This window comes from Dendrobates tinctorius, unplaced genomic scaffold (genome assembly GCF_039654945.1).
Source record: "Dendrobates tinctorius isolate UK_male_01 unplaced genomic scaffold, ASM3965494v1 ptg000065l, whole genome shotgun sequence".
Lineage (NCBI taxonomy): Eukaryota > Metazoa > Chordata > Amphibia > Anura > Dendrobatidae > Dendrobates > Dendrobates tinctorius.
Window position 1 is genome coordinate 23,239,119 of NW_027361733.1, and position 24,037 is coordinate 23,263,155.

The 24,037-nt window shown below is 48.5% G+C and overlaps 1 protein-coding gene across 2 annotated transcripts in view; it reads left to right on the top strand.

Annotated features, from left to right (window-relative positions):
• Nucleotides 1-21,441, top strand: part of NOL4L (nucleolar protein 4 like) — a 30,516-nt gene extending 9,075 nt beyond the window's left edge. Inside the window, exons 3-8 of one of the 2 annotated variants that reach the window (XM_073580711.1) lie at nt 11,915-12,192; nt 14,051-14,239; nt 14,410-14,634; nt 15,807-15,929; nt 16,512-16,698; nt 18,327-21,441. In XM_073580711.1, coding sequence (XP_073436812.1) covers nt 11,915-12,192; nt 14,051-14,239; nt 14,410-14,634; nt 15,807-15,929; nt 16,512-16,698; nt 18,327-18,526 — 1,202 coding nt within the window. In that variant the 3' untranslated portion in view covers nt 18,527-21,441. The remainder of the gene's footprint in view (nt 1-11,914; nt 12,193-14,050; nt 14,240-14,409; nt 14,635-15,806; nt 15,930-16,511; nt 16,699-18,326) is intronic. The other variant, XM_073580712.1, reaches the window with a different exon arrangement.
• The last annotated feature ends 2,596 nt before the right edge of the window (nt 21,442-24,037 follow it).

Here is a 24,037-nt window from a genome sequence, read left to right on the forward strand (position 1 = left end):
TGCACTGCTGGTGTGCCAAGAGAATAAGGGTGCTCTGCTGGTGTGCCGAGAGAATAAGGGTGCACTGCTGGGGTGCCAAGGGAATAAGGGTGCACTGCTGGTGTGCCAAGAGAATAAGGGTGCACTGCTGGTGTGTTAAGAGAGGAAGGCAACACTGCTTGTGTGCAGAGAGAGGAAGGGTGCTCTGATGGTGTGCCAAGAGAATAAGGGTGCACTGCTGGTGTGTCAAGAGAGGAAGGGTGCACTGCTGGTGTGCAAAGAGAGGAAGGGAGCGCTGCTGGTGTGCCAAGAGAATAAGGGTGCACTGCTGGTGTTCCGAGAGAGGAAGGGTGCACTGCTGGTGTGCAAAGAGAGGAAGGGTGCACTGCTGGTGTGCAAAGAGAGGAAGGGTGCACTGCTGGTGTGCAAAGAGAGGAAGGGTGCACTGCTGGTGTGCAAAGAGAGGAAGGGAGCGCTGCTGGTGTGCCAAGAAAGGAAGGGTGCGCTGCTTGTGTGCCGAGAGAGGAAGGGAGCGCTGCTTGTGTGCCGAGAGAGGAAGGGAGCGCTGCTTGTGTGCCGAGAGAGGAAGGGAGCGCTGCTTGTGTGCCGAGAGAGGAAGGGAGCGCTGCTTGTGTGCCGAGAGAGGAAGTGTTAGGGCTGGCGGAACGCACCAAATTGTAAAATAATAGTAGGTGCGTTCGCAGCCCGGGGTCCACCGTGCAGAAGTGGTACACTGCTGCTAGGTAATTGCGGGAGTATAAAGCGGTGTGGAAAGGTCACACGTGGGTTAATGTCACCCAGTGTGAACAGAAGCGAACTCTGTTAACTCACAGAGCCGCACTACCGCTGAACATAAATGCCGGAGCCTTGTTTAGCTGACAGAGCCCGGCCAAGGAGCGTACAGAAAGCGGTCACAGAACTCTACCCCAAGGACACGGGGTCAGAGTCCCTCTAGACCTTCTGAGCGCGCGGCGTCACAACTGCAGACGCCGCTATAGACGCAGACTACGGAGTGTAGAGCACGTGCACTGAGGCGTGCCGAGTCACTGGTGAGGACTGATGCCTGTCTCAGACTCTGTCCTACCTACACCTAAGCCTGGGCGCTTAACAGGCTAGGCTGCACAACACATGCGTACCAAGGGTAGGGGTTTCTTAATGAGTCATTCACCAGAAACTTTCATACATGCATACAACACTCACTCCTCATAGTCTGATAATGCAGTCTATACTAGCGCATTGGCGAGCGGCCATGCAAACCTTTTATAGCCGCGTGCTTCCGGGACCTTCCTGGCCTTTCGGATGGACCAATCCGAGCTGGAGAAGGACCTGAGCACGTGACCTTCGGTCTCGAATGGGAGATCACTCCACGGGCATGCTCAGTGGACAGAAAGGAGGACTTAGCCCTTGGAGAGACTCGCAGCTGGCCAGGCTGCATTGTCATACCTGAACCAGAGGTGGCAGCAGCAACCGATCCCACACTGCTGGTCTGAGCAGAGCACCGGGACCGACGAGTCTGCTGAGCAGGCTCCACTGCGGCCAAAGGAGATTGGGGGGCCGCCGAGTGCAAGGCTCTGGATTCCTGCTGTGCAGTGGCAGGAACCCGTCGCCTAACAGGAAGGGAGCGCTGCTTGTGTGCAGAGAGAGGAAGGAGCACTGTTGGTGTGCAGAGAGAGGAAGGGAGCGCTGCTTGTGTGCAGAGAGAGGAAGGGAGCGCTGCTTGTGTGCAGAGAGAGGAAGGGAGCGCTGCTTGTGTGCAGAGAGAGGAAGGGAGCGCTGCTTGTGTGCAGAGAGAGGAAGGGAGCGCTGCTTGTGTGCAGAGAGAGGAAGGGAGCGCTGCTTGTGTGCAGAGAGAGGAAGGGAGCGCTGCTTGTGTGCAGAGAGAGGAAGGGAGCGCTGCTTGTGTGCAGAGAGAGGAAGGGAGCGCTGCTTGTGTGCAGAGAGAGGAAGGGAGCGCTGCTTGTGTGCAGAGAGAGGAAGGGAGCGCTGCTTGTGTGCAGAGAGAGGAAGGGAGCGCTGCTTGTGTGCAGAGAGAGGAAGGGAGCGCCGTTGGTGTGCAGAGAGAGGAAGGGAGCGCCGTTGGTGTGCAGAGAGAGGAAGGGAGCGCCGTTGGTGTGCAGAGAGAGGAAGGGAGCGCCGTTGGTGTGCAGAGAGAGGAAGGGAGCGCCGTTGGTGTGCAGAGAGAGGAAGGGAGCGCCGTTGGTGTGCAGAGAGAGGAAGGGAGCGCCGTTGGTGTGCAGAGAGAGGAAGGGAGCGCCGTTGGTGTGCAGAGAGAGGAAGGGAGCGCCGTTGGTGTGCAGAGAGAGGAAGGAGCGCCTTTGGTGTGCAGAGAGAGGAAGGAGCCCCTGGAGAGACTCGCAGCTGGCCAGGCTGCATTGTCATACCTGAACCAGAGGTGGCAGCAGCAACCGATCCCACACTGCTGGTCTGGGCAGAGCGCCGGGACCGACGAGTCTGCTGAGCAGGCTCCACTGCGGCCAAAGGAGAATGGGGGGCCGCCATTGCAAGGCTCTGGATTCCTGCTGTGCAGTGGCAGGAACCCGTCGCCTAACAGGAAGGGAGCGCTGCTTGTGTGCAGAGAGAGGAAGGAGCACTGTTGGTGTGCAGAGAGAGGAAGGAGCGCTGCTTGTGTACAGAGAGAGGAAGGGAGCGCTGCTTGTGTGCAGAGAGATGAAGGGAGCGCTGTTGGTGTGCAGAGAGAGGAAGGGAACGCTGTTGGTGTGCAAAGAGAGGAAGGGAGCGCTGTTGGTGTGCAGAGAGAGGAAGGGAGCGCTGTTGGTGTGCAGAGAGAGGAAGGGAGCGCTGTTGGTGTGCAGAGAGAGGAAGGGAGCGCTGTTGGTGTGCAGAGAGAGGAAGGAGCGCTGTTGGTGTGCAGAGAGAGGAAGGAGCGCTGTTGGTGTGCAGAGAGAGGAAGGAGCGCTGTTGGTGTGCAGCGAGAGGAAGGAGCGCTGTTGGTGGGCAGAGAGAGGAAGAAGCGCCTTTGATGTGCAGAGAGAGGAAGGAGCGCTGTTGGTGTGCAGAGAGAGGAAGGAGCGCTGTTGGTGTGCAGAGAGAGGAAGGAGCGCTGTTGGTGTGCAGAGAGAGGAAGGAGCGCCTTTGGTGTGCAGAGAGATGAAGGAGCGCTGTTGGTGTACAGAGAGAGAGGAAGGAGCGCTGTTGGTGTACAGAGAGAGAGGAAGGAGCGCCATTGGTGTGCAGAGAGAGGAAGGAGCGCCGTTGGTGTGCAGAGAGAGGAAGGAGCGCCGTTGGTGTGCAGAGAGAGGAAGGAGCGCCGTTGGTGTGCAGAGAGAGGAAGGAGCCCCTTTGGTGTGCAGAGAGAGGAAGGAGCGCTTTTGGTGTGCAGAGAGAGGAAGGAGCGCTGTTGGTGTGCAGAGAGAGGAAGGAGCGCTGTTGGTGTGCAGAGAGAGGAAGGGAGCGCTGCTTGTGTGCAGAGAGAGGAAGGGAGCGCCGTTGGTGTGCAGAGAGAGGAAGGGAGCGCTGCTTGTGTGCAGAGAGAGGAAGGGAGCGCTGCTTGTGTGCAGAGAGAGGAAGGGAGCGCTGCTTGTGTGCAGAGAGAGGAAGGGAGCGCCGTTGGTGTGCAGAGAGAGGAAGGGAGCGCCGTTGGTGTGCAGAGAGAGGAAGGGAGCGCCGTTGGTGTGCAGAGAGAGGAAGGGAGCGCCGTTGGTGTGCAGAGAGAGGAAGGGAGCGCCGTTGGTGTGCAGAGAGAGGAAGGAGCGCTGTTGGTGTGCAGAGAGAGGAAGGAGCGCTGTTGGTGTGCAGAGAGAGGAAGGAGCGCCTTTGGTGTGCAGAGAGATGAAGGAGCGCTGTTGGTGTACAGAGAGAGAGGAAGGAGCGCTGTTGGTGTACAGAGAGAGAGGAAGGAGCGCCGTTGGTGTGCAGAGAGAGGAAGGAGCGCCGTTGGTGTGCAGAGAGAGGAAGGAGCGCTGTTGGTGTGCAGAGAGAGGAAGGAGCGCTGTTGGTGTGCAGAGAGAGGAAGGAGCGCCTTTGGTGTGCAGAGAGATGAAGGAGCGCTGTTGGTGTACAGAGAGAGAGGAAGGAGCGCTGTTGGTGTACAGAGAGAGAGGAAGGAGCGCCGTTGGTGTGCAGAGAGAGGAAGGAGCGCTGTTGGTGTACAGAGAGAGAGGAAGGAGCGCTGTTGGTGTACAGAGAGAGAGGAAGGAGCGCCGTTGGTGTGCAGAGAGAGGAAGGAGCGCTGTTGGTGGGCAGAGAGAGGAAGAAGCGCCTTTGGTGTGCAGAGAGAGGAAGGAGCGCTTTTGGTGTGCAGAGAGAGGAAGGAGCGCTGTTGGTGTGCAGAGAGAGGAAGGAGCGCTGTTGGTGTGCAGAGAGAGGAAGGAGCGCTGTTGGTGTGCAGAGAGAGGAAGGAGCGCTGTTGGTGTGCAGCGAGAGGAAGGAGCGCTGTTGGTGTGCAGCGAGAGGAAGGAGCGCTTTTGGTGTGCAGCGAGAGGAAGGAGCGCTGTTGGTGGGCAGAGAGAGGAAGAAGCGCCTTTGGTGTTCAGAGAGAGAGGAAGGAGCGCTGTTGGTGTTCAGAGAGAGAGGAAGGAGCGCCTTTGGTGTGCAGAGAGATGAAGGAGCGCTGTTGGGGTGCAGAGAGAGGAAGGAGCGCTTTTGGTGTGCAGCGAGAGGAAGGAGCGCTGTTGGTGGGCAGAGAGAGGAAGGAGCGCCTTTGATGTGCAGAGAGAGGAAGGAGCGCTGTTGGTGTGCAGAGAGAGGAAGGAGCGCCTTTGGTGTGCAGAGAGATGAAGGAGCGCTGTTGGTGTGCAGAGAGAGGAAGGAGCGCTGTTGATGTGCAGAGAGAGGAAGGAGCGCCTTTGGTGTGCAGAGAGAGGAAGGAGCGCCTTTGGTGTGCAGAGAGGAAGGAGCGCCTTTGGTGTGCAGAGAGGAAGGAGCGCCTTTGGTGTGCAGAGAGAGGAAGGAGCGCCTTTGGTGTGCAGAGAGAGGAAGGAGCGCCTTTGGTGTGCAGAGAGAGGAAGGAGCGCCTTTGGTGTGCAGAGAGAGGAAGGAGCGCCTTTGGTGTGCAGAGAGAGGAAGGAGCGCCTTTGGTGTGCAGAGAGAGGAAGGAGCGCCTTTGGTGTGCAGAGAGAGGAAGGAGCGCCTTTGGTGTGCAGAGAGAGGAAGGAGCGCCTTTGGTGTGCAGAGAGAGGAAGGAGCGCCTTTGGTGTGCAGAAAGAGGAAGGAGCGCCTTTAGTGTGCAGAGAGAGAGGAAGGAGCGCTGTTGGTGTACAGAGAGAGAGGAAGGAGCGCTGTTGGTGTACAGAGAGAGAGGAAGGAGCGCTGTTGGTGTACAGAGAGAGAGGAAGGAGCGCTGTTGGTGTACAGAGAGAGAGGAAGGAGCGCTGTTGGTGTACAGAGAGAGAGGAAGGAGCGCCTTTGGTGTACAGAGAGAGAGGAAGGAGCGCTGTTGGTGTACAGAGAGAGAGGAAGGAGCGCTGTTGGTGTACAGAGAGAGAGGAAGGAGCGCCTTTGGTGTGCAGAGAGAGGAAGGAGCGCCTTTGGTGTGCAGAGAGAGGAAGGAGCGCCTTTGGTGTGCAGAGAGAGGAAGGAGCGCCTTTGGTGTGCAGAGAGAGGAAGGAGCGCCTTTGGTGTGCAGAGAGAGGAAGGAGCGCCTTTGGTGTGCAGAGAGAGAGGAAGGAGCGCTGTTGGTGTACAGAGAGAGAGGAAGGAGCGCTGTTGGTGTACAGAGAGAGAGGAAGGAGCGCTGTTGGTGTACAGAGAGAGAGGAAGGAGCGCTGTTGGTGTACAGAGAGAGAGGAAGGAGCGCTGTTGGTGTACAGAGAGAGAGGAAGGAGCGCTGTTGGTGTACAGAGAGAGAGGAAGGAGCGCTGTTGGTGTACAGAGAGAGAGGAAGGAGCGCTGTTGGTGTACAGAGAGAGAGGAAGGAGCGCCTTTGGTGTGCAGAGAGAGGAAGGAGCGCCTTTGGTGTGCAGAGAGAGGAAGGAGCGCCTTTGGTGTGCAGAGAGAGGAAGGAGCGCCTTTGGTGTGCAGAGAGAGGAAGGAGCGCCTTTGGTGTGCAGAGAGAGGAAGGAGCGCCTTTGGTGTGCAGAGAGAGGAAGGAGCGCCTTTAGTGTGCAGAGAGAGGAAGGAGCGCTGTTGGTGTACAGAGAGAGAGGAAGGAGCGCCTTTAGTGTGCAGAGAGAGGAAGGAGCGCTGTTGGTGTGCAGAGAGAGGAAGGAGCGCTGTTGGTGTGCAGAGAGAGGAAGGAGCGCTGTTGGTGTGCAGAGAGAGGAAGGAGCGCTGTTGGTGTGCAGAGAGAGAGGAAGGAGCGCTGCATTTCTACCTGGACCAAAAGGGAGCGCTGTTAATGTGTTAGTAGAGGATGATTACTTGTCTCTTTTAGGGTAGTTATGGTGTGGAGGATGGGGGTAGTATACAGGACAGATGAAGGTGCGGTATTCTCGTATATTTTCTTTGATGGTGTATTGACATCAGACCTGTCAGCAGTGTTCGGACCTCTGTGTGAAGGGCGGACCTGTTAGTTATAGGTCATCTAGCAGTGTGGGGGGCGGTAGCATGGGGGGTGGTGACTGGGAAGGATAATACTGCCTAATCCTTGTAAGATGAAGTGAGGTTCTATGTAGGAAGGATGTGGGGGATGGGAGAAGCTCCAGACGCTGCTCCCCCCCACAGCACACACCACACTATATACCGTCATACTAAGTGCCGTGCACTATTGATGAGTGTACTATGTGACAGATGGAAATATACAGCTCATCTCATAGAGTGACAGCATGTCAGACTGCCACTGAAAGTGCAAGCGATTTCTGGGGTGGCCCTTAGTGTCAGTGTCATCGTGCTGTACCTCTAGTCACAGCGTGTCATCATCCTGTACCTCAAGTGTCAGAGTCCTACACCCCATGTGTCAGTATCATTTTCCTGTACCCGAAGGGTCAGTGTGTCATTGTCCTGCACCCCAAATGTCATTTTCCTATATCCTAAGTGTCATTGTCATTATCCTGTACCCCAAGTCATGTTGTCGTTGTCTCAGACTTCAAGTGACATCTTCCTGTAACCCAAGTATCAGTATGTTATTATTCTGTACACTAAGTGTCATTGTCTCTCATATACCATGTCAGTGCCCTGTGTCCCAAGTGCCAGTGTCATATTCCTGTATGCCAAGTGCCAGTGTCATTATCCTGTACCCCAAGTGTCAGTGTCACTGTCCCGTACCCCAAGTGTACATGTGTCATTGTCCTGTGTCCCAATTGTCAGTGTCCTTGTCCTGTACCCTGAGTGTCAGTGTTATTGTCCTGCACCTTGTGTCAATGTTCTGTACCCCAAATGTAGGTGTGTCATTGTCCTGTACCTCGAGTGTCAGTGTCATTAACCTGTACCCCGAGTGTCGTGTCATTGTCCTTTACCCCAAGTGTCAGTGTCATTGTCCTGTACCCCAAGTGTCAGTGTCATTGTCCTGTACCCCAAGTATATCAGTGTCATTGTCCTGTACCCCGAATGTCAGGTCATTGTCCTGTACCCCAAGTGTCAGTGTCATTTCCCTGTAACCTGTGTCACTGTCCTGTACCCCAAGTGCCAGTGTCATTGTCATGTACCCCAAGTGTCAGTGTCACTGTCCTGTACCCCGAGTGTCAGTGTCATTGTACTGTACTCCAAGAATCAGTATCATTATCCTGTACCCCAAGTGTCAGTGTCATTGTCCTATACCCCAAGTGTCAGTGTCATTGTCCTTTACACCAAGTGTCAGTGTCATTGTCCTTTACACCAAGTGTCAGTGTCATTGTCCTGTACCCCAAGTGTCATTGCCCTGTACCCCAAGTGTCAGGTCATTGTCCTGTACCCCAAGTGTCAGTATGTCTCTGTCCTGTACCCCAAGTGCCAGTGTCATTGTCATGTACCCCAAGTGTCAGTGTCACTGTCCTGTACCCCGAGTGTCAGTGTCATTGTACTGTACTCCAAGAATCAGTATCATTATCCTGTACCCCAAGTGTCAGTGTCATTGTCCTTTACACCAAGTGTCAGTGTCATTGTCCTTTACACCAAGTGTCAGTGTCATTGTCCTTTACACCAAGTGTCAGTGTCATTGTCCTGTACCCCAAGTGTCATTGTCCTGTACCCCAAGTGTCAGGTCATTGTCCTGTACCCCAAGTGTCAGGTCATTGTCCTGTACCCCAAGTGTCAGGTCATTGTCCTGTACCCCAAGTGTCAGGTCATTGTCCTGTACCCCGAGTGTCAGTGTCATTGTCCTGTACTCCAAGAATCAGTATCATTATCTTGTACCCCAAGTAACATAGTTTTGAAGGCTGAAGGAAGACCTTATGTCCATCTAGTTCAGCCTATTTTTAGTGCAGCTGTTCTGCATTGTTGATCCTGGGGAAGGCAAAAAACCCACAGAGTAGAAGCCAATTTTCTCCATAGGGAAAAAAATTCCTTCCCCTAAGCTGGGTCAACCATCTACCTATAATATTCTGTTATTCGTAACCTTCTATACTGTTACTCACAAGAAAAGCATCCATTCCTTTCTTAAATTCATTCAGTGAGTTGGCCATCACCACTTCCTCAGGAAGAGATTTCCAGAGCCTCACTGCTCTTACTGTGAAGAACCCTCTTCTATGCTGGTGCAGAAATTGTCTTTCCTCCAAATGAAGAGAGTGCCCAGAGAGTGTCAGTGTCATTGTCCTGTACCCCAAATGTCAGTGTTATTGTCGTGTACCTCGAGTGTCAAGTCATTTCCCTGTAACCTGTGTCATTGTCCTGTACCCCAAGTGTCAGTGTCATTTCCCTGTAACCTGTGTCATTGTCCTGTTCCCCAAGTGTCAGTGTCCCGTGGTTGTGATGTTATTTGGCTCTCTGATTGCCAGGAGGACTTGTAGAAGGATGTGATAAGTGAAGGCCGCACTGTCCGGGATTTCCCATCCCCCGTCATCTCCTTCCTTGACTCTCACACATGTCCAGGAAATAATCCCCAGTTCCTTCATCTATTCCAGAATTAGCTAAATCCCCTTGGAGCAGAACCAAAGATCTGAGGAGACTGCAGCAATAATCTGATCTCTGCTCTCCATCCTTCCTCTGCTGTGGGGGGTGTTGGGGGTCTTGTACCCATCAATGTACTTACAGCCTCACCCTCCTCCTATTCATCTGTTTTGTTTTGTTTTTGCATCTATTTCTGGGAAGGTTGAATAGTCATTAACATGTTAACTGTCATGGACGCTTCCACAGAAAGTGAGGGACTCAGCTTTTCCAGACCTCGGGTACTGCAGTCCTGCCCCTCGGTGCATAACAAGCAGAGTGACAACCATCGCAGCCACCAAGCTTTCCCAGTGTGCAGATGTTGTGATGGAGATGAACAATGTAGGGATTGGAGGATTGAGACCCCTTTAATTGCTGGGTTGGTCGCTCCCAGCTTCCGTACTAACTGCAGCCTTCACCCAGCCGCCATGTTTAATGTGGTGACAGTTGGGGTTACAGTTAGTGAGTCGGACACTCGAGGATCAGCGGTAAGCAGCAATACTCTGCGAAAGTGTGTGTCCATATAATATGCGGGGCAACAGGGAGACCCAAGAGTGCCAAAAAATTACCATGGGGCTCAAATCTGTCCCAAGATGTTGTACATGTCTGCCATATTGTAAAGAGTGCAGGTGTTGGTGAATTGATGTAGTATCTGGTCCACAACCACGACACGTCACACGGCCTCAGGTAAGAACTATGGCTGAAATGTATGGCACCTCTTCCTGCGGTGTGAATATCCTGCAGCAGACGCCATATCATAGAATCATAGAATCGTAGAGTTGGAAGGGACCTCCTGGGCCATCTGGTCCAACCCCCTGCTCAAAGCAGGATTCGCTAAATCATCCCAGTCAGATGTCTGTCCAGCCTCTGTTTGAAGACTTCCATTGAAGGAGAACTCACCACTTCTCGTGGCAGCCTGTTCCACTCATTGATCACTCTAACTGTCAAAAAGTTTTTTCTAATATCTAATCTGTGTCTCCTCCCATTCAGTTTCATCCCATTGCTTCTAGTCTTTCCTTGTGCAAATGAGAATAAAGTTGATCCTTCTACAATGTGACAGCCCTTTAGATATTTGTAGACAGCAATTAAGTCTCCTCTCAGTCTTCTCTTTTGCAAACTAAACATTCCCAAATCCTGCAACCTTTCCTCATAAGACAGGGTTTGCAGACCGGTCACCATTCTGGTCGCTCTTTTCTGAACTTGCTCCAGTTTGTTGATGTCTTTTTTAAAATGTGGTGCCCAAAACTGGACACAATATTCCAGATGAGGTCTGACCAAAGAGGAGTAGAGGGAAATAATGACTTCACGTGATCTAGACTGTATGCTTCTGTTAATACATCCTAGAACTGCATTTGCCTTTTTTGCTGCTGCATCACACTGTTGACTCATATTCAGTCTGTGATCTATTAGTATACCCAAGTCTTTTTCACATGTGCTGTCACTTAGCCCTATTCCTCCCATTCTATATATGCTTTTTTCATTTTTATTGCCCAGATGTAGTACTTTGCATTTCTCCCTGTTAAAAACCATTCTGTTAGTTACTGCCCACTTCTCCAGTTTATTTAAATCTTTTTGAATCCTCTCTCTCTCTTCTCTAGTATTAGCTATCCCTCCTAGCTTTGTGTCATCAGCAAATTTAATCAGTTTACCCTCAATTCCTTCATCTAAATCGTTGATAAAGATGTTGAACAATACAGGGCCCAGGACAGAGCCCTGTGGTACCCCACTTGAGACATTCTTCCAACTGGATGTGCAGCCATTTACGACTACTCTTTGGGTCCGATCACTAAGCCAGCTATGAATCCACCTAACAGTTGCCTTGTCCATTCCATACTTAGTCATTTTTTCAATAAGGATTGTATGAGAGACTTTGTCAAATGCTTTGCTGAAGTCAAGATATACTATATCTACAGCATTTCCTTGATCCACCCAATCAGTGATACCGTCATAGAAGGAAATTAAGTTAGTCTGACATGACTTATTAGTTACAAACCCATGCTGACTCTGTTTGATCACTTCATTCTTATCCAGGTATTGACTTACATGTTGTTTAATAATTTGTTCAAAGATCTTTCCTGGTATAGAAGTCAGACTCACCGGCCTATAGTTGCCTGGGTCCACCTTCTTCCCCTTTTTGAAGATAGGAACAACATTTGCTCTTCTCCAGTCTTCTGGCACTTCTCCTGTTCTCCAAGAATTTTCAAAGATTATGGAGAGTGGTTCAGAAATTTCTTCTGCTATCTCCTTCAGTACTCTGGGGTGTAATTCATCTGGACCTGGAGACTTGAATTCATTTAGGTTAGCTAAGTGTTTCCTCACTATCTTTCTGTTTATAGATATCCTGGATTCTTCTATTCCCTTAATAGGACAGTGAATAACAGTTGGTGTTACATTTCCTTTCTGAGAGAAAACAGATGCAAAATAGGAATTTAAAAGTTCAGCCTTCTCAACATCCTGTCTTACCATTTCATCATTTTCATCCTGTAAAAATCCTATAGCATCTTTGACTTTTCTTTTACCTTTGACATATCCCCAAAATCCTTTATTATTGCTTTTGACATCTCTTGCAAGCCTCAATTCATTTTCAGCTTTAGATAATCTGATTTGTGCCCTGCAGATTCTGCAGACAGCATTATGTCTGTATGCTCTGACCGGGACCTTGGTGGTATACACTGGAAAAATGGGCAAATGTACGGATCTGAACGCCTCTGGTGGGTCAGAGGTCTTTTGGACTGCCCCCCGGTATGAGTGTTCACTGAAACTAGTTCAGGTGGCGCATGCGCAGTGCCACTCCATTCTGTCAGTCGGTGAGGGTCCCAGCGGTTTGACCTCCGACGATCAATCGCTTTCCTGCGATCAGCTTATTGTGACTTTTAGGTACAAGGACAATTAATTTTTCAATAGTTGTGTGTGTGACCTCAGGGTCCCCTCTGGGGACTATGATGAGGGTTCGCAGAGCTGACAATCTTCTCTTTTGCAGACGACTCTTCCTCTGAGAGCTGTAATGGCAATGTCTTTCCTGCGCTGACTCCGTCCACCGCGCCCGCCACCACTGCCCTGAGCCGCTCCCTCCCGGACATGAATGGGAACAGCACCAGCTCCGCCCCGGAGCTCAGCGCCCCATCCGACGAGCAGCCCATGAACCTCAGCGACAAGATTCGCCCGACGCTGGGGGGGGTCCCACCATATCCTGTGGATGCTTGTCCCACAGAGGCGATACGTAACCACGGAAAGTACACTCTCAAAGCCACATCTGAGGTGAGGGCATCCCAGCGTGGACAATGACTTCGTGTTTCCGCTGGTGGAGCTGTGCGAGGGATTGTTTTTATTTGTTTTATTTTTATTTGTACCTTTTTGTCTTTTTTGGGCAGAAATGCAGCACTTTATCTCTGTACGGCATTTACCATGTATATTAACTAAATTTATCTTGTTACATAGGATTTTTTCAGATGCAGAGATACCAGAGATACCATGTTTTTTAAAACTGGGAAATAATGAAGTTAAATAAATATCTAATATATAAAGCTCAAATGTGTGTATGTATGTATGTGTGTGTGTGTGTATGTATGTATGTGTGTATGTCCGGGATTGGCATCCGCACCGTCGCAGCTACAGCCACAAAATTTGGCACAGTCACACGTCTGGACGCCGAGAGCGTCATAGGCTATGTTGTGAGGCAAAATTTTAATCCCACGCGTTCCAATTCACCAAACAATTTTGCCCCTATCTACATAATGGGGGAAAGAGTGTGTGTGTGTGTGTATCAAGCCCCGCCCCTCATTATGATGTCATAATTGTTGCCATGGCGACGCTGATGTTATAGGTTGCAAGCCACGCCGCTCACTATGATGTCATAATGGTTGACTATGGGATGGAGGATGTGTGATGGGTATATAGGCACTGTACTATGTGATGGAGGATATGTATGACAGGTATATGGGCACGGGACTATGGGATGGCGGATATGTATGATGGGTATATGGGCATGGGACTATGGGATGGAGGATATGTATGATGGGTATATGGGCATGGGACTATGGGATGGAGGATATGTATGATGGGTATATGGGCATGGGACTATGGGATGGAGGATATGTATGATGGGTATATGGGCATGGGACTATGGGATGAAGGATATGTATGATGGGTATAAGGGCATGGGACTATGGGATGAAGGATGTGTGATGGGTATATGGGCATGGGACTATGGGATGGTGAATATGTATGATGGGTATGTGGGCATGGGACTATGGGATGGAGGATGTGTGATGGGTATATGGGCATGGGACTGTGGGATGGAGGATGTGTGATGGGTATATGGGGACTCGACTATGGGATGAAGGATATGTATAATGGGTATATGGGCACGGGCCTATGGGATCGTGGATATGTATGATGGGTATATGGGCATGGGACTATGATGGGATAATTATAATTTGCTATAATTAACCACAGTTAGTTACTATGCCCGGGCAGCGCCGGACTCTTCAGCTAGTGTGTGTATATGTATGTATGTATGTATGTATGTATGTATGTATGTATGTATGTATATATATAAATATATAATATATGTTTGTTTTTTTTTTGCTTTTTTGTCTTTGATCACTTGTACTCTTTACTGCAATACTACAGTATGTTGTAAAAATCGCGATCTCTTATGGAGCCCAACCACATCTGCACCACGATGGCATCAGTGGGTGCCTTTAGCAGGCTTCTGGCTTCCATTGCAACCCATCGGCACCCTTCACCTGAAACGGCACGCCACTACAATGCTGCTGTCGGAGATTGACAGCGGCATTTAAAGGCTAAACGTCAGGGATCAGAACTAGCTCTGATCGCTGCTGTTAGAGGCAGATGCTATTGAAACGTCAGGAACGAGTTACAACCTGTCCTCACAAAATCACAGCTGAGGGTTTGTTACTCTTGTATCCAACCTAGACAATTCTCTGTAAGTTAAATGGTATGGTCCACAGATGATTTCCTAGACTGGAGACAATTGTAGCAAACCCTCAGTCATGAGAAATATTAGATCGGGGCTAATTTTTTGTAATGATAAAGAATGGGTGGTGGCCAGTAGTGTCCGAATCTCCCATTAACTTCTACTACTTGCTTCCAGTCCCCGCCTTACAGCTCAGGAAGTTATGACTCCATTAAGACAGAAGTGACAGAAGTCAGTGGTGGGGCAGAGGACCTGTCAGTAAGCCGGACCGCAGCGGTGGACGACGATGACGAAGATGACCACGAAGACAACGATCGCATCACAGACACTGAAGGGCTGGACCCTGAACGTCTGAAAGCTTTTAATGTGAGCCCGGGGATAATTAGTGTCCTGGGGCAGGGGGATTAGGAGGAAGGTGACATGCGCTATGATTGTAAATGGCGCCAAGTTTATGCAGTATCGCCAACATAAAGGGGACGTTCTACATGCATAATATTATTGGTGTAAATGTGCATCCCATGTCCCCACCGTTTCAGATGTTCGTCCGCCTCTTCGTGGATGAAAACCTTGATCGTATGGTCCCCATCTCCAAGCAGCCCAAAGAGAAGATACAGGCCATCATCGAGTCCTGCAGCCGCCAGTTCCCAGAATTCCAAGAGCGCGCGAGAAAGCGCATCCGCACCTACCTGAAATCCTGCCGGCGCATGAAGAAGAACGGCATGGAGATGGTGAGAACCGACCCGGATACTTGCAGGGTCTATGTGAGTTACCAGCTTGTCTACATGTGGTGTAGCGTGGGAATGTAACATGGCAGTATGGTTTAAAGGGGGCCTACACATAATATATCGGTGCAGCGCAGGCAATGACTGTGTCTGTTATACCGTGGGCTCCTCCAAGCATGGATGGGTGTATATGAGAAATCTGCACCCTCTTCTGGTCACTTCCGCTGGGGTACCAGTTTAATTATGGTGTGTGGCTCCTTTAAGAGATTCTGTGTTATTAAGACTGTACATCAGACGGGTGCAGTCACTTACTGACTGTCTCTGTCCCCAATGGTGGGCTGACTTTGTATTCCAGATCCTGGCTGTTTTTCACAATCTCTGCTTGTTGTCAGTGAACACAAACAGGCAGAAAGTGTGCACAGAGCACCTCTGTCTCCACAATTGTTGCAGACCCTCCGCTGTGAGGATTATTAGAGATGTACAGGTGTTTTACACTCACTGCCAGCAAGCAGAGATCCAGAGAGTGGTTGAGTAACACAAAGTATATTAGAAAGTTGTAGAATTTGCAGTGATTAAAAGGGTATTCTGATAACAAAATATTAATGCGTATATACGGGACATGTAATAACAACAAGATTGGCGAGTGTCTTACTGCTGGACCCCATCAATCTCCAGAACGAGGCACGTTGGTCCCATGTTTGAATGGAGCGGCAGTGCGCATGCTCGTCCCTCCGTTCTTGCCCTGCTTCCTCCAGCAGTACCATAGAGAATGAAGGGAGCGGCAGTGCGCATGCTCGTCCCTCCGCTCCTGCCCTACTTTCTCCAGTAGTACCATAGAGAATGGAGCGGAAGTGCGCATGCTCGTCTTCCACTCCTGCCCTGCTTTCTCCAGCAGTACTCTAGAGAATGAATAGAGCAACCTTTAAGCATGCACACTAGTGCGGGATTCAGATGAGGGACAAAAGTGCCTTGTTCTGGCGATGAATGGGGTCTCGGCATGCAGACACCCATCAATCTTGAATTTCTTGTTACCGGAATACCCCTATAAACTGGACCATATGCAGCGCTCTTCATGGATCTGTGATGAAAATATACTGTGTGCACAATATATCTATATGTGGGTGATATTGCAGCCCAAGTTATCTGACTCTGTATCACAATTAGCTTGAGATATCCGAGCGTTGGAATAATATGTGCCCCTCTTATTCCAGGCTCGGCCAACTCCTCCGCACCTGACCTCAGCTATGGCGGAAAATATCCTGGCTGCCGCCTGCGAGAGTGAGACCCGGAAAGCGGCCAAGAGGATGAGGCTGGAGATTTACCAGACTGCTCAGGTAATATAACCCGATCAGTGGTCGGTAGCGGTGGTCCCGCCATCACACCTAGGCCCATAGAGGAGGGAAGGGCTGTAAATGGCGAATAACAGTAATGCACATACATACACACGCACAGTATTGTGCAAAAGTTTTAGGCAGGTTCTGAAAAAGCGCTGCAAAGTAAGAAAGCTTTCAAAAATACAAGTGTTAATACTTTATTTGTATCAATGAAAGGGATTGTATAGTAGATTTATATTTATGACCCATCCTCAGGATCAGCAATATCGAACGGGTAGGGGATGCGTGGTCCTGCACAGCCACCCTTATAGTACCTGTATATTTATACACTCACACCGCGTATGCAGACATATACATAACAACATCTATACATACACAAATAACCATAAACACACATATATACTTGCACGTATAGCATCCATGTATGTATAAGCCCACCATAGGGACGTATTTGTGTCTAATACTCGGAGGACCCATAAATACTGAACCAGTTGTGCCTCTTATTGCAAATGGCTGCTGCTAGCCTATGTTGCCAGTCTGGAGCCCTTTTTTCACAGGTTATTTTGTTTTTTGGGGGGGCAGGAAGAGAACATCTTAGTGGATCGGCCCTCCGGACTCACCCAGTCCTCGTTCTCACTGCCAGCAAGCTCCTACAACCAGGATCCTGTCTACATGAATGGCAGCCTCCACTACACCTACCGCGGACACGGGTCTATTGGAAGCAGCCTGCCGGCAACAACTTCACTGCAAACTGGAAACCATTGCAATGGTGAGTGCGGATGAAGACCTCATTGCGTAGTATACGTTCCCTTCTTACATTCAGAAGCTGTATAGACTTAGCGCTTCTCACAGCTGAGGGTTTGGTGCAGTTGTATCCAGTCTCGACTATCGTCTGTGAGCTCCACAGGCGGGACCCCAGACTGATCCATGTGATCGGCACTGATGGACTAGTGTTTAGCTCACAGAGGATTGTAGCAGAGCAGTAAGGAGCGTTAGGTCTGCAGAGGTCTTCGGATTTTGGATGCATAAGCAAATATTTTCATTCACTGACAGCAAGCAGAACTGGTCCAAAGGGTGGGGAATCAAAGCAAAAAGTAGATCTGAAAGTTGTATTACTTCCTGTTTTTATTGGCTATATGGAGCCCTTTAACTCCATAATGACCTATGACATACATTTTTGTCACTGAGGGCAGTGTGGAGAGGTCTCAGGAGCTGAGCCCGCTACGTACCACGCAGACTACCCCGCTGTCTAATCCAGTAGCTGCTGTCAGGTCACTGACAGAGACATTTAAGTGATGTCAGTGATGTCATTATTGGTGCACCGGCTCCCATCTGCACATGACCGTGGCGGGCCAGTGGGCTACCATGACAGTTTGTGGTCTGCTGAAGCCCCCCCCCCATGGCTACAGCTTCATGGGAGAACTGCAAGTACGATATATACTTGCAAAACTCTGCATATAATCCATGTTCAAGTCCTCTAAGGAGGCGAAAAAATTAAAGATTAATTGTATATATGAAAGTTTCGAATCCATCCAACTTTTCCCCTTAAAAAAAAGTATCAAAAAAATATAAAAAAAATAAAGTTTAAATCCACCCAACTTTTCACTCTTGAAAAAATAAATAAATTAAAAAGTAAACATACTCACTATTATCGTGTCCAAAAAAGTTCAATCCATCAAAATTACATTGTTTAAATCGTATATTAAATGCCCCCCAAAAAATAAAAGCACCAGAATTGCCATTTTGGTCACCACACTTCCCCCCCCCCCCCCCCCTCCAAAAAAAATACTATAAAAAAAATCAAATTGTCACATACATCCCAAAATGTTTTCATTCAAAATGTCAGCAAGCCCTCACCCAGGTCCATAGACGAAAAAATAAAAAAAATGTACGGGTCACAGAAAACGACAACACAGACCATATATTGTGGTTCTGAGAATTTTTTTAATCTCTAAAATATAAAAGGAAACCCTGTTAGTTTGGTATTGGCGTAATGGTGGAGAATCATTATTCCAGGTCATTTTTTTACCCCAGAATGAACATCGGAAAAACAAGCCCCCAAATTTTTAATTGCAGGGTTTTTTCACCATTTTACCCCACTTGGATTTTTTTTCGTTTTTTTTTTTTTTCAGAACATTATAAGGTAAAATGAATGGTATCGTAAAAACTACAAGTCGCCCCGCAATAAAAAAAAAACAAAACCCCAAGCCCTCATACATCTAAGGAGATGGAAAAATAGCAAAACAAACCTAGTTATGACTTTTGGAAGACAGGGATGAACAACTGAAAGAGCAAAAATTGTCCAGGTCCTTAGGGGGTTAAGAGGCTGTTGTCCTAATACATTCCCTTTAAGAGGTCTTAGGATCGCTCTTCCTAATCACCGCTCTTTCTTACCAGGTCCCACCGACCTCAGCATTAAAGGATTGGCTTCAAGTAGCACCCACACCAATACCACCAACCGGGCAATGCCATGCGCCCAGCTCAGCCCTACCGAGATCGGGGCCGTGCGGCAGCTGATCGCTGGGTATCGAGAGTCGGCCGCCTTCCTGTTGCGATCAGCGGATGAACTGGAAAACTTGATATTGCAGCAGAACTGAGGGTCCCCCGGAGCCGACCTGCACCTCAACCTCTTACTGTACGGACTGAGATAAGACACTGATGTCTTCTTGCCCCTCAGACGGTCGCAGACACTGAACCTGTTCCCGGAGCAGGAGCCATATACTTTGTTTTGCGGGGAAATCGTGGGGAGGAGGAGTCTTGTCTCTGCGCTACGAGATTTCCTTTTCATTGCCCCCCACCCCTGTCCATCCAGCTCAGGGGGCTGCAAGCACCTATTTATTGAAAACAGAATTTCTTCTTTTTTTTCGTAATTTATTTTTCTGAAGATGTTTTTTCTTTGTTTGTACGGACTAGTTGTCGTTTCACTATTGGCGAGCCATGTAGTGGGCTAAACCAGTACTGAGCCGCCTCGTTTCCCTCGAAACGTGACCTCATTGAGGGGTGAGGCACCAAGTGCTTCGTGCCTCAGTGATATCACCAGGTGCTAGGGAATCGATAGGCTAACTTGTCCTGAACACTGGCTTATCCAATATGGCTGCTTCTTATCTGTGCAGGTGACGGGTCTCCTCTAATGAACTTTTAGCACTGAACGCTCGTCCCATCTCCCGCCTGGGGCTGAAAGAAAAATCATTCTCTCTCTTTCGGGTCGCTGTACCATACCTCAGAAGAAGAAAACACTCCAGCCAGGGTCATCTGACAAATGCTACCATGGTTTTGTTATCCATTGGACCATACCATTCTGCAGACAGGTAGTGTCAGTGTAGACCAAACCATACATACATGATCGCACTGGACCATACCATTTTAGAGTGCATGCTCATTGCCCTGTGCACCATGCATCTGCATCACGTCTCCAATTCCCATGCATCCAGTGAAAACAGACAATCTCATCCAGGTTTATAATGATCAGGTGCACCCCATTGGGCCACACCACGCTACCTTTGCATTTTATACCTCTGCTGTTGGTTGTCTTTTGCTGGAAACATGACACTGCTTTAGACCATACCATTTTGCACTCACATGGTTTGATTATAAACCATAATATTCTGCACTTACATGGTTTGTCTTTTAATTATACCACTCTGCACTCTTGGTTTTCTCTTAGAACATGCCATACTGCACCCAAAAAAGTTCCTATGCACTATACCTTTCGTACTCCATGGTTTTATTTTGGACCATACCTTTCTGCACTATTTTTTTTTTTTTTTCATTTTGGATCATACTTTTCTGCACTTACATGGTCTTCTCCTTGGACCCATACTATTCTGCACTGGACCATACCATTCAGCACGCACAAACTTATATTCTTTGGACCATACCATTGAGCAGTTTCACACTGTAACATCCTTCATTTCCGAGGGTAGGAGGGGAGCTGATCCATTATTATACTACTTCTGGCTTCCTGCTGCTATGGTTCACCCTTATTTCAGGTAATTTGGCCTCCTCCCCTCCGGGGCTCACCTTCTGGTTATTGACCACCTGACCTCTCCTGCTTTGCTATGGGTTTCCAAAGTCTTGCACAAAACGTAGCGAATTTAGTATCCACCTTTTACGTTTTCATCCACAAAACTCAGGCAGAAAACTGGCAGAACTCTCAATCCGCACTTCCGTTGTCCACAGACCTCATGCCCCCGACCACTGCCCCCCCCATTCTGGTCCGTGTCATTTCAGCTGCACTCTTTAACATTCCGGTTGCTGTCTCCCATTTTCCGTCCTTTTGTATTTTTATTGTTTGGTCTTTTTTTTTTATAATCATTCCATCTGTCACTTCCATATTTACGTGTGACGTGCACTTTCCTGACAAGTCCGAAGGCTGTTCTTAGTGGGTAAAGGGGCACTCCGAGGTCACTGTGGGCTACTTTCCATAAGCATTCGCCTAGCACCAAGCTCTGCTGACCTCATATTCCAAAGTGTGTGCTGTCTTTTTAAGGACAAGTCTTATTTTATTTTTAGATGCGTGTTTTTTTTCCTTACCCTTATTTCAGAACAAGAACTTTTTGTTGTCGTCTTCGTGAATTCTATGCGGTGCTTCTAGACTTGTAATCTCCCACCATCCTCCCACAGCCAACGTGTTTGTTTGTATGTGTTTGAGTTGATTTTATATTATTTCTGGACTCTGCCAGTGTCCTGTTTACATGTACAGATGACCTTGTGTAGATGAGCTGTACCACCACCGGGGGGCGTTCCTCTGCTTACTAAAGCCACAGCCATTTTCATGCCAGAAGGCATTGACTAGAGTTGAGTGAAAAGATTCAAAGGACCCTCTGCGGTGAAGCTCTGCAGACCTCCTTGTACCTGCCACCTCTTCAGATTAGTAGGCTTGGAGAGGCATGCATGTCACGCCAGCTTCCTAATCAAAGAGGCAGTGGGGATGTGACCACGCAGCACTTTGGCCACGGACTACCCACAAGGTGGCTAGACCCCTGGTCCTGCAAATCTTTTTGCTGAACGCTACTTCTGAGCAATCATCCCATCCCCTAGAACTCAGGTATAGACACTCACAGTTAATTAATTTGCGTTGCGACACTCCCGCGCGTTCGCCGGCGATCACGGCAGGCTCCGCCCCTCACGCCACGTTTTTCCTTTTGCACTCCTAAGCGGCCCCTCTCCCCAACTTCTAGGCTCTTTTAAGCAGATGAGAAATTTCAAAAAAAACTTATGATATATAATATATATAAGACAACGCTATTTATTGTTACTGACGGTTCGTGAGGTTTTAATGATTTGTAGAATGTTTTTATTTGTCATACATTGTGATGTGTACCCACCATCCAGGACTAAAATCACCCCGCTGTCTACAACACAGCTCACCCCATACCCTCTCCATTCCTATTATTACCCTCCAGGCTAAGTGCACTGACTCGCCACCAAGTGGAAACCTTCCTTTTTACGCTATGTATAAGGCTGACTAATAAAAACACTGCATAATAAAGTATCCCACCTTTCAGAAAGATCACATGACTCGTGATTCTTGCTCGGGGGGCTGACTGCTGGGGGACTATATACAAGGCCTTCTTCACACGTCTGTTTTTTTTTTAGGACCACAGATATTCAATGGTGTATTCAATGGTGGCGCGCACATGTTAGGTTTTTCACATGCACTGTCTGCCAGTCTGAAAAACCCCACAGACATGTCAGTATTTTTTTTTTTTTTTCTTTTTCTTTTTGCACAGCATAGACAAAATGCTCGTTACACACAGATGACATCAGCACGACACGTACCGGTGCCTGGGAAAAGCTGTACTGTTCACACTGTGCCCAGGCACCGGCAGTGGAAGGCAGCAACCTGCATGCATGGGCTCCCGCGTAATTTTCATAACCAGCAGAGGGAAAGCCCACTGCTGGAGGCTGATGTTAAAAATCTGGGAAAAGGGGCAATATCCCATAAGGGTATGTGCACACGTAGTTTTTTGGGTGTGCGGATTTTGGAGAGAAAACCGCAGGTAAATCCGCAGGACAAAAGGCCTGCGGTTTTGCCCTGCGGTTTTACACCTTATAATGCATGAGGTGTAAAACTGCAGCGTTTCTGCACCAAGCAATTGACATGCTGCGGATTGTAAACCGCCTCAAAACCGCGCAGAAAAATCCGCAGCATGTGCACAGCTTTTTTTTTTTTCCATTGAAAATAAAGGTACTGTACAACGCAGCAGAATCTGCTGCGTTTCCGCAGAGCCAAAACCGCTGCGGAAACGCAGCAGATTTCACTACGTGTGCACATACCCTAAGGTTCCCAGGCTAATAATAACAGCTCGCAGCTGTTTGCCTAGCCTATCCTGGTGAATTTACGGGCCCCCCCCCCCCAAAAAAAAAAAAAAGGGTGCCTCTATGAATTCAAACCAGCAAAGGCTTAACAGGCAGCTCTGGGTTGATAATAGTAATCTAGGAAGGGGTCATAGATACTGCCCTCCCAAGGCTACTAACGTCAGCTCTCAGCCACCCCAGAAATTGCACATCCATCAAATGCGCCAAATCTGGCCCTTAACCTCGCTCTTCCCACTTGCCTTGGTGCGGTGGCCAGTGGGGTAATATTTGTGGGGTTGTCAGCCATGTATTGTCAGCTGACTTCAAACCCAGGGGTTAGTCATGGAGGAGAATCTATAATACTCCCCATTACTAACCCCATAGTGAGCTTTGAAATAAAACACAGAGCATGAATAAAATCCTTTATTTACAATAAAAATCAACACCCTGTTTTACACTTTTATTTAAAAATAAATGATACTCTCCTTACTCCTATTCCATTGAAGCCTTTGTCCCCTCTAAAAAAAAAAACAACAAAATAATAAACCTCCATAGTACTCACCTTACGCCTAACCCATAGAATCGTTTGTTCCCTGTAAAAATAAATAAATCAACCATTTTCCTCATCTGTCCAAAGTGAAGATGAGCCACACTGTCCCATGCTGTAATCCATCTCTGCAATATGTGATTTACAACCTGATTTGTGGCACAATGCAAATGTCCAGGCTGAAAACCAGGACACAATGAGGTGCTGTGAGCGCAGCTTCAGTGATGAGAGGTGACGTCATAGAGGTTACCGCAGGACACTGATGGTGCGTTCCCACACTTTGCTGTGAGCTGGGACAATGAACTGCAGTGACCTCAATGAGATCACTGTGAGAATTTTCTCACTGTGAGCCTGAGCACACACCTTTGGTGACCTGCAGTAACCTCTATGACATCATTGCTCATCACTAAAGCTAAGCTTGCAGCACCTCATTGTGTCTTGGTTTTTAGCCTGGATGCTCGCATTGTGCCACTGTTCAGGTTGTAAACCAGATATTACAGAGATGGATTACAGTGTGGGACAGTATGGCTTGTCAGGTGAGGGATATGGCTGTTTTTTGTTTTTTTTAAACAGGACAAGGGATTCAATGGATTATGCCTAAGGTGAGTATTATGGTGATTTATTATTTTCTGTATTTTACAGGGGACAAAGGCTTCAATGGAATAGGCAAAAAGGGGAGTTTAACTTTATTTTTAAATAAATGTGTAAAACAGGGTGTTGATTTTTATTTCAAATAAAGGATTTTAGTCATGCCGTGTCTTTATTTTAAAACTTACTATGTGGTTAGTAATGGAGGCGTCAGCTGACAATCCAAGTCTGACATCAACCCCACAGATATTACCCCACTTGCCACCGCATCAAGGCAAGTGGGAAGAGCAAGGTTAAGCACCAGATTTGGCGCATCTTATGGATGCGCCATTTCTAGGGCAACTAAGGGCTGATGTTGGTAGCCAGAGGGGCGGTGCAATATCAATGACCCCTTCCCAGGCTATTAATATCAACCCTACAGCTGGTTTGAATTTATAGAGGGCCTCTGTCATTTTTTTTCTATTCACCTGTAAAGGCTATGCAAACAGCCGTAAGCTGTTATTAATAGCCTGCAAACCTTTTGAGATATTGCCCCTTTTCCCATTTTATTAACATTAGCTCCCAGGAGGAGGCTTTCCCTCTGCTGGTTATGAAGATTGCGTGGGAGCCCACACAGTTTATTTTTAATTCTTTATTTTACACAGGATTTACAGTCTCCTGGACAATGATGAGA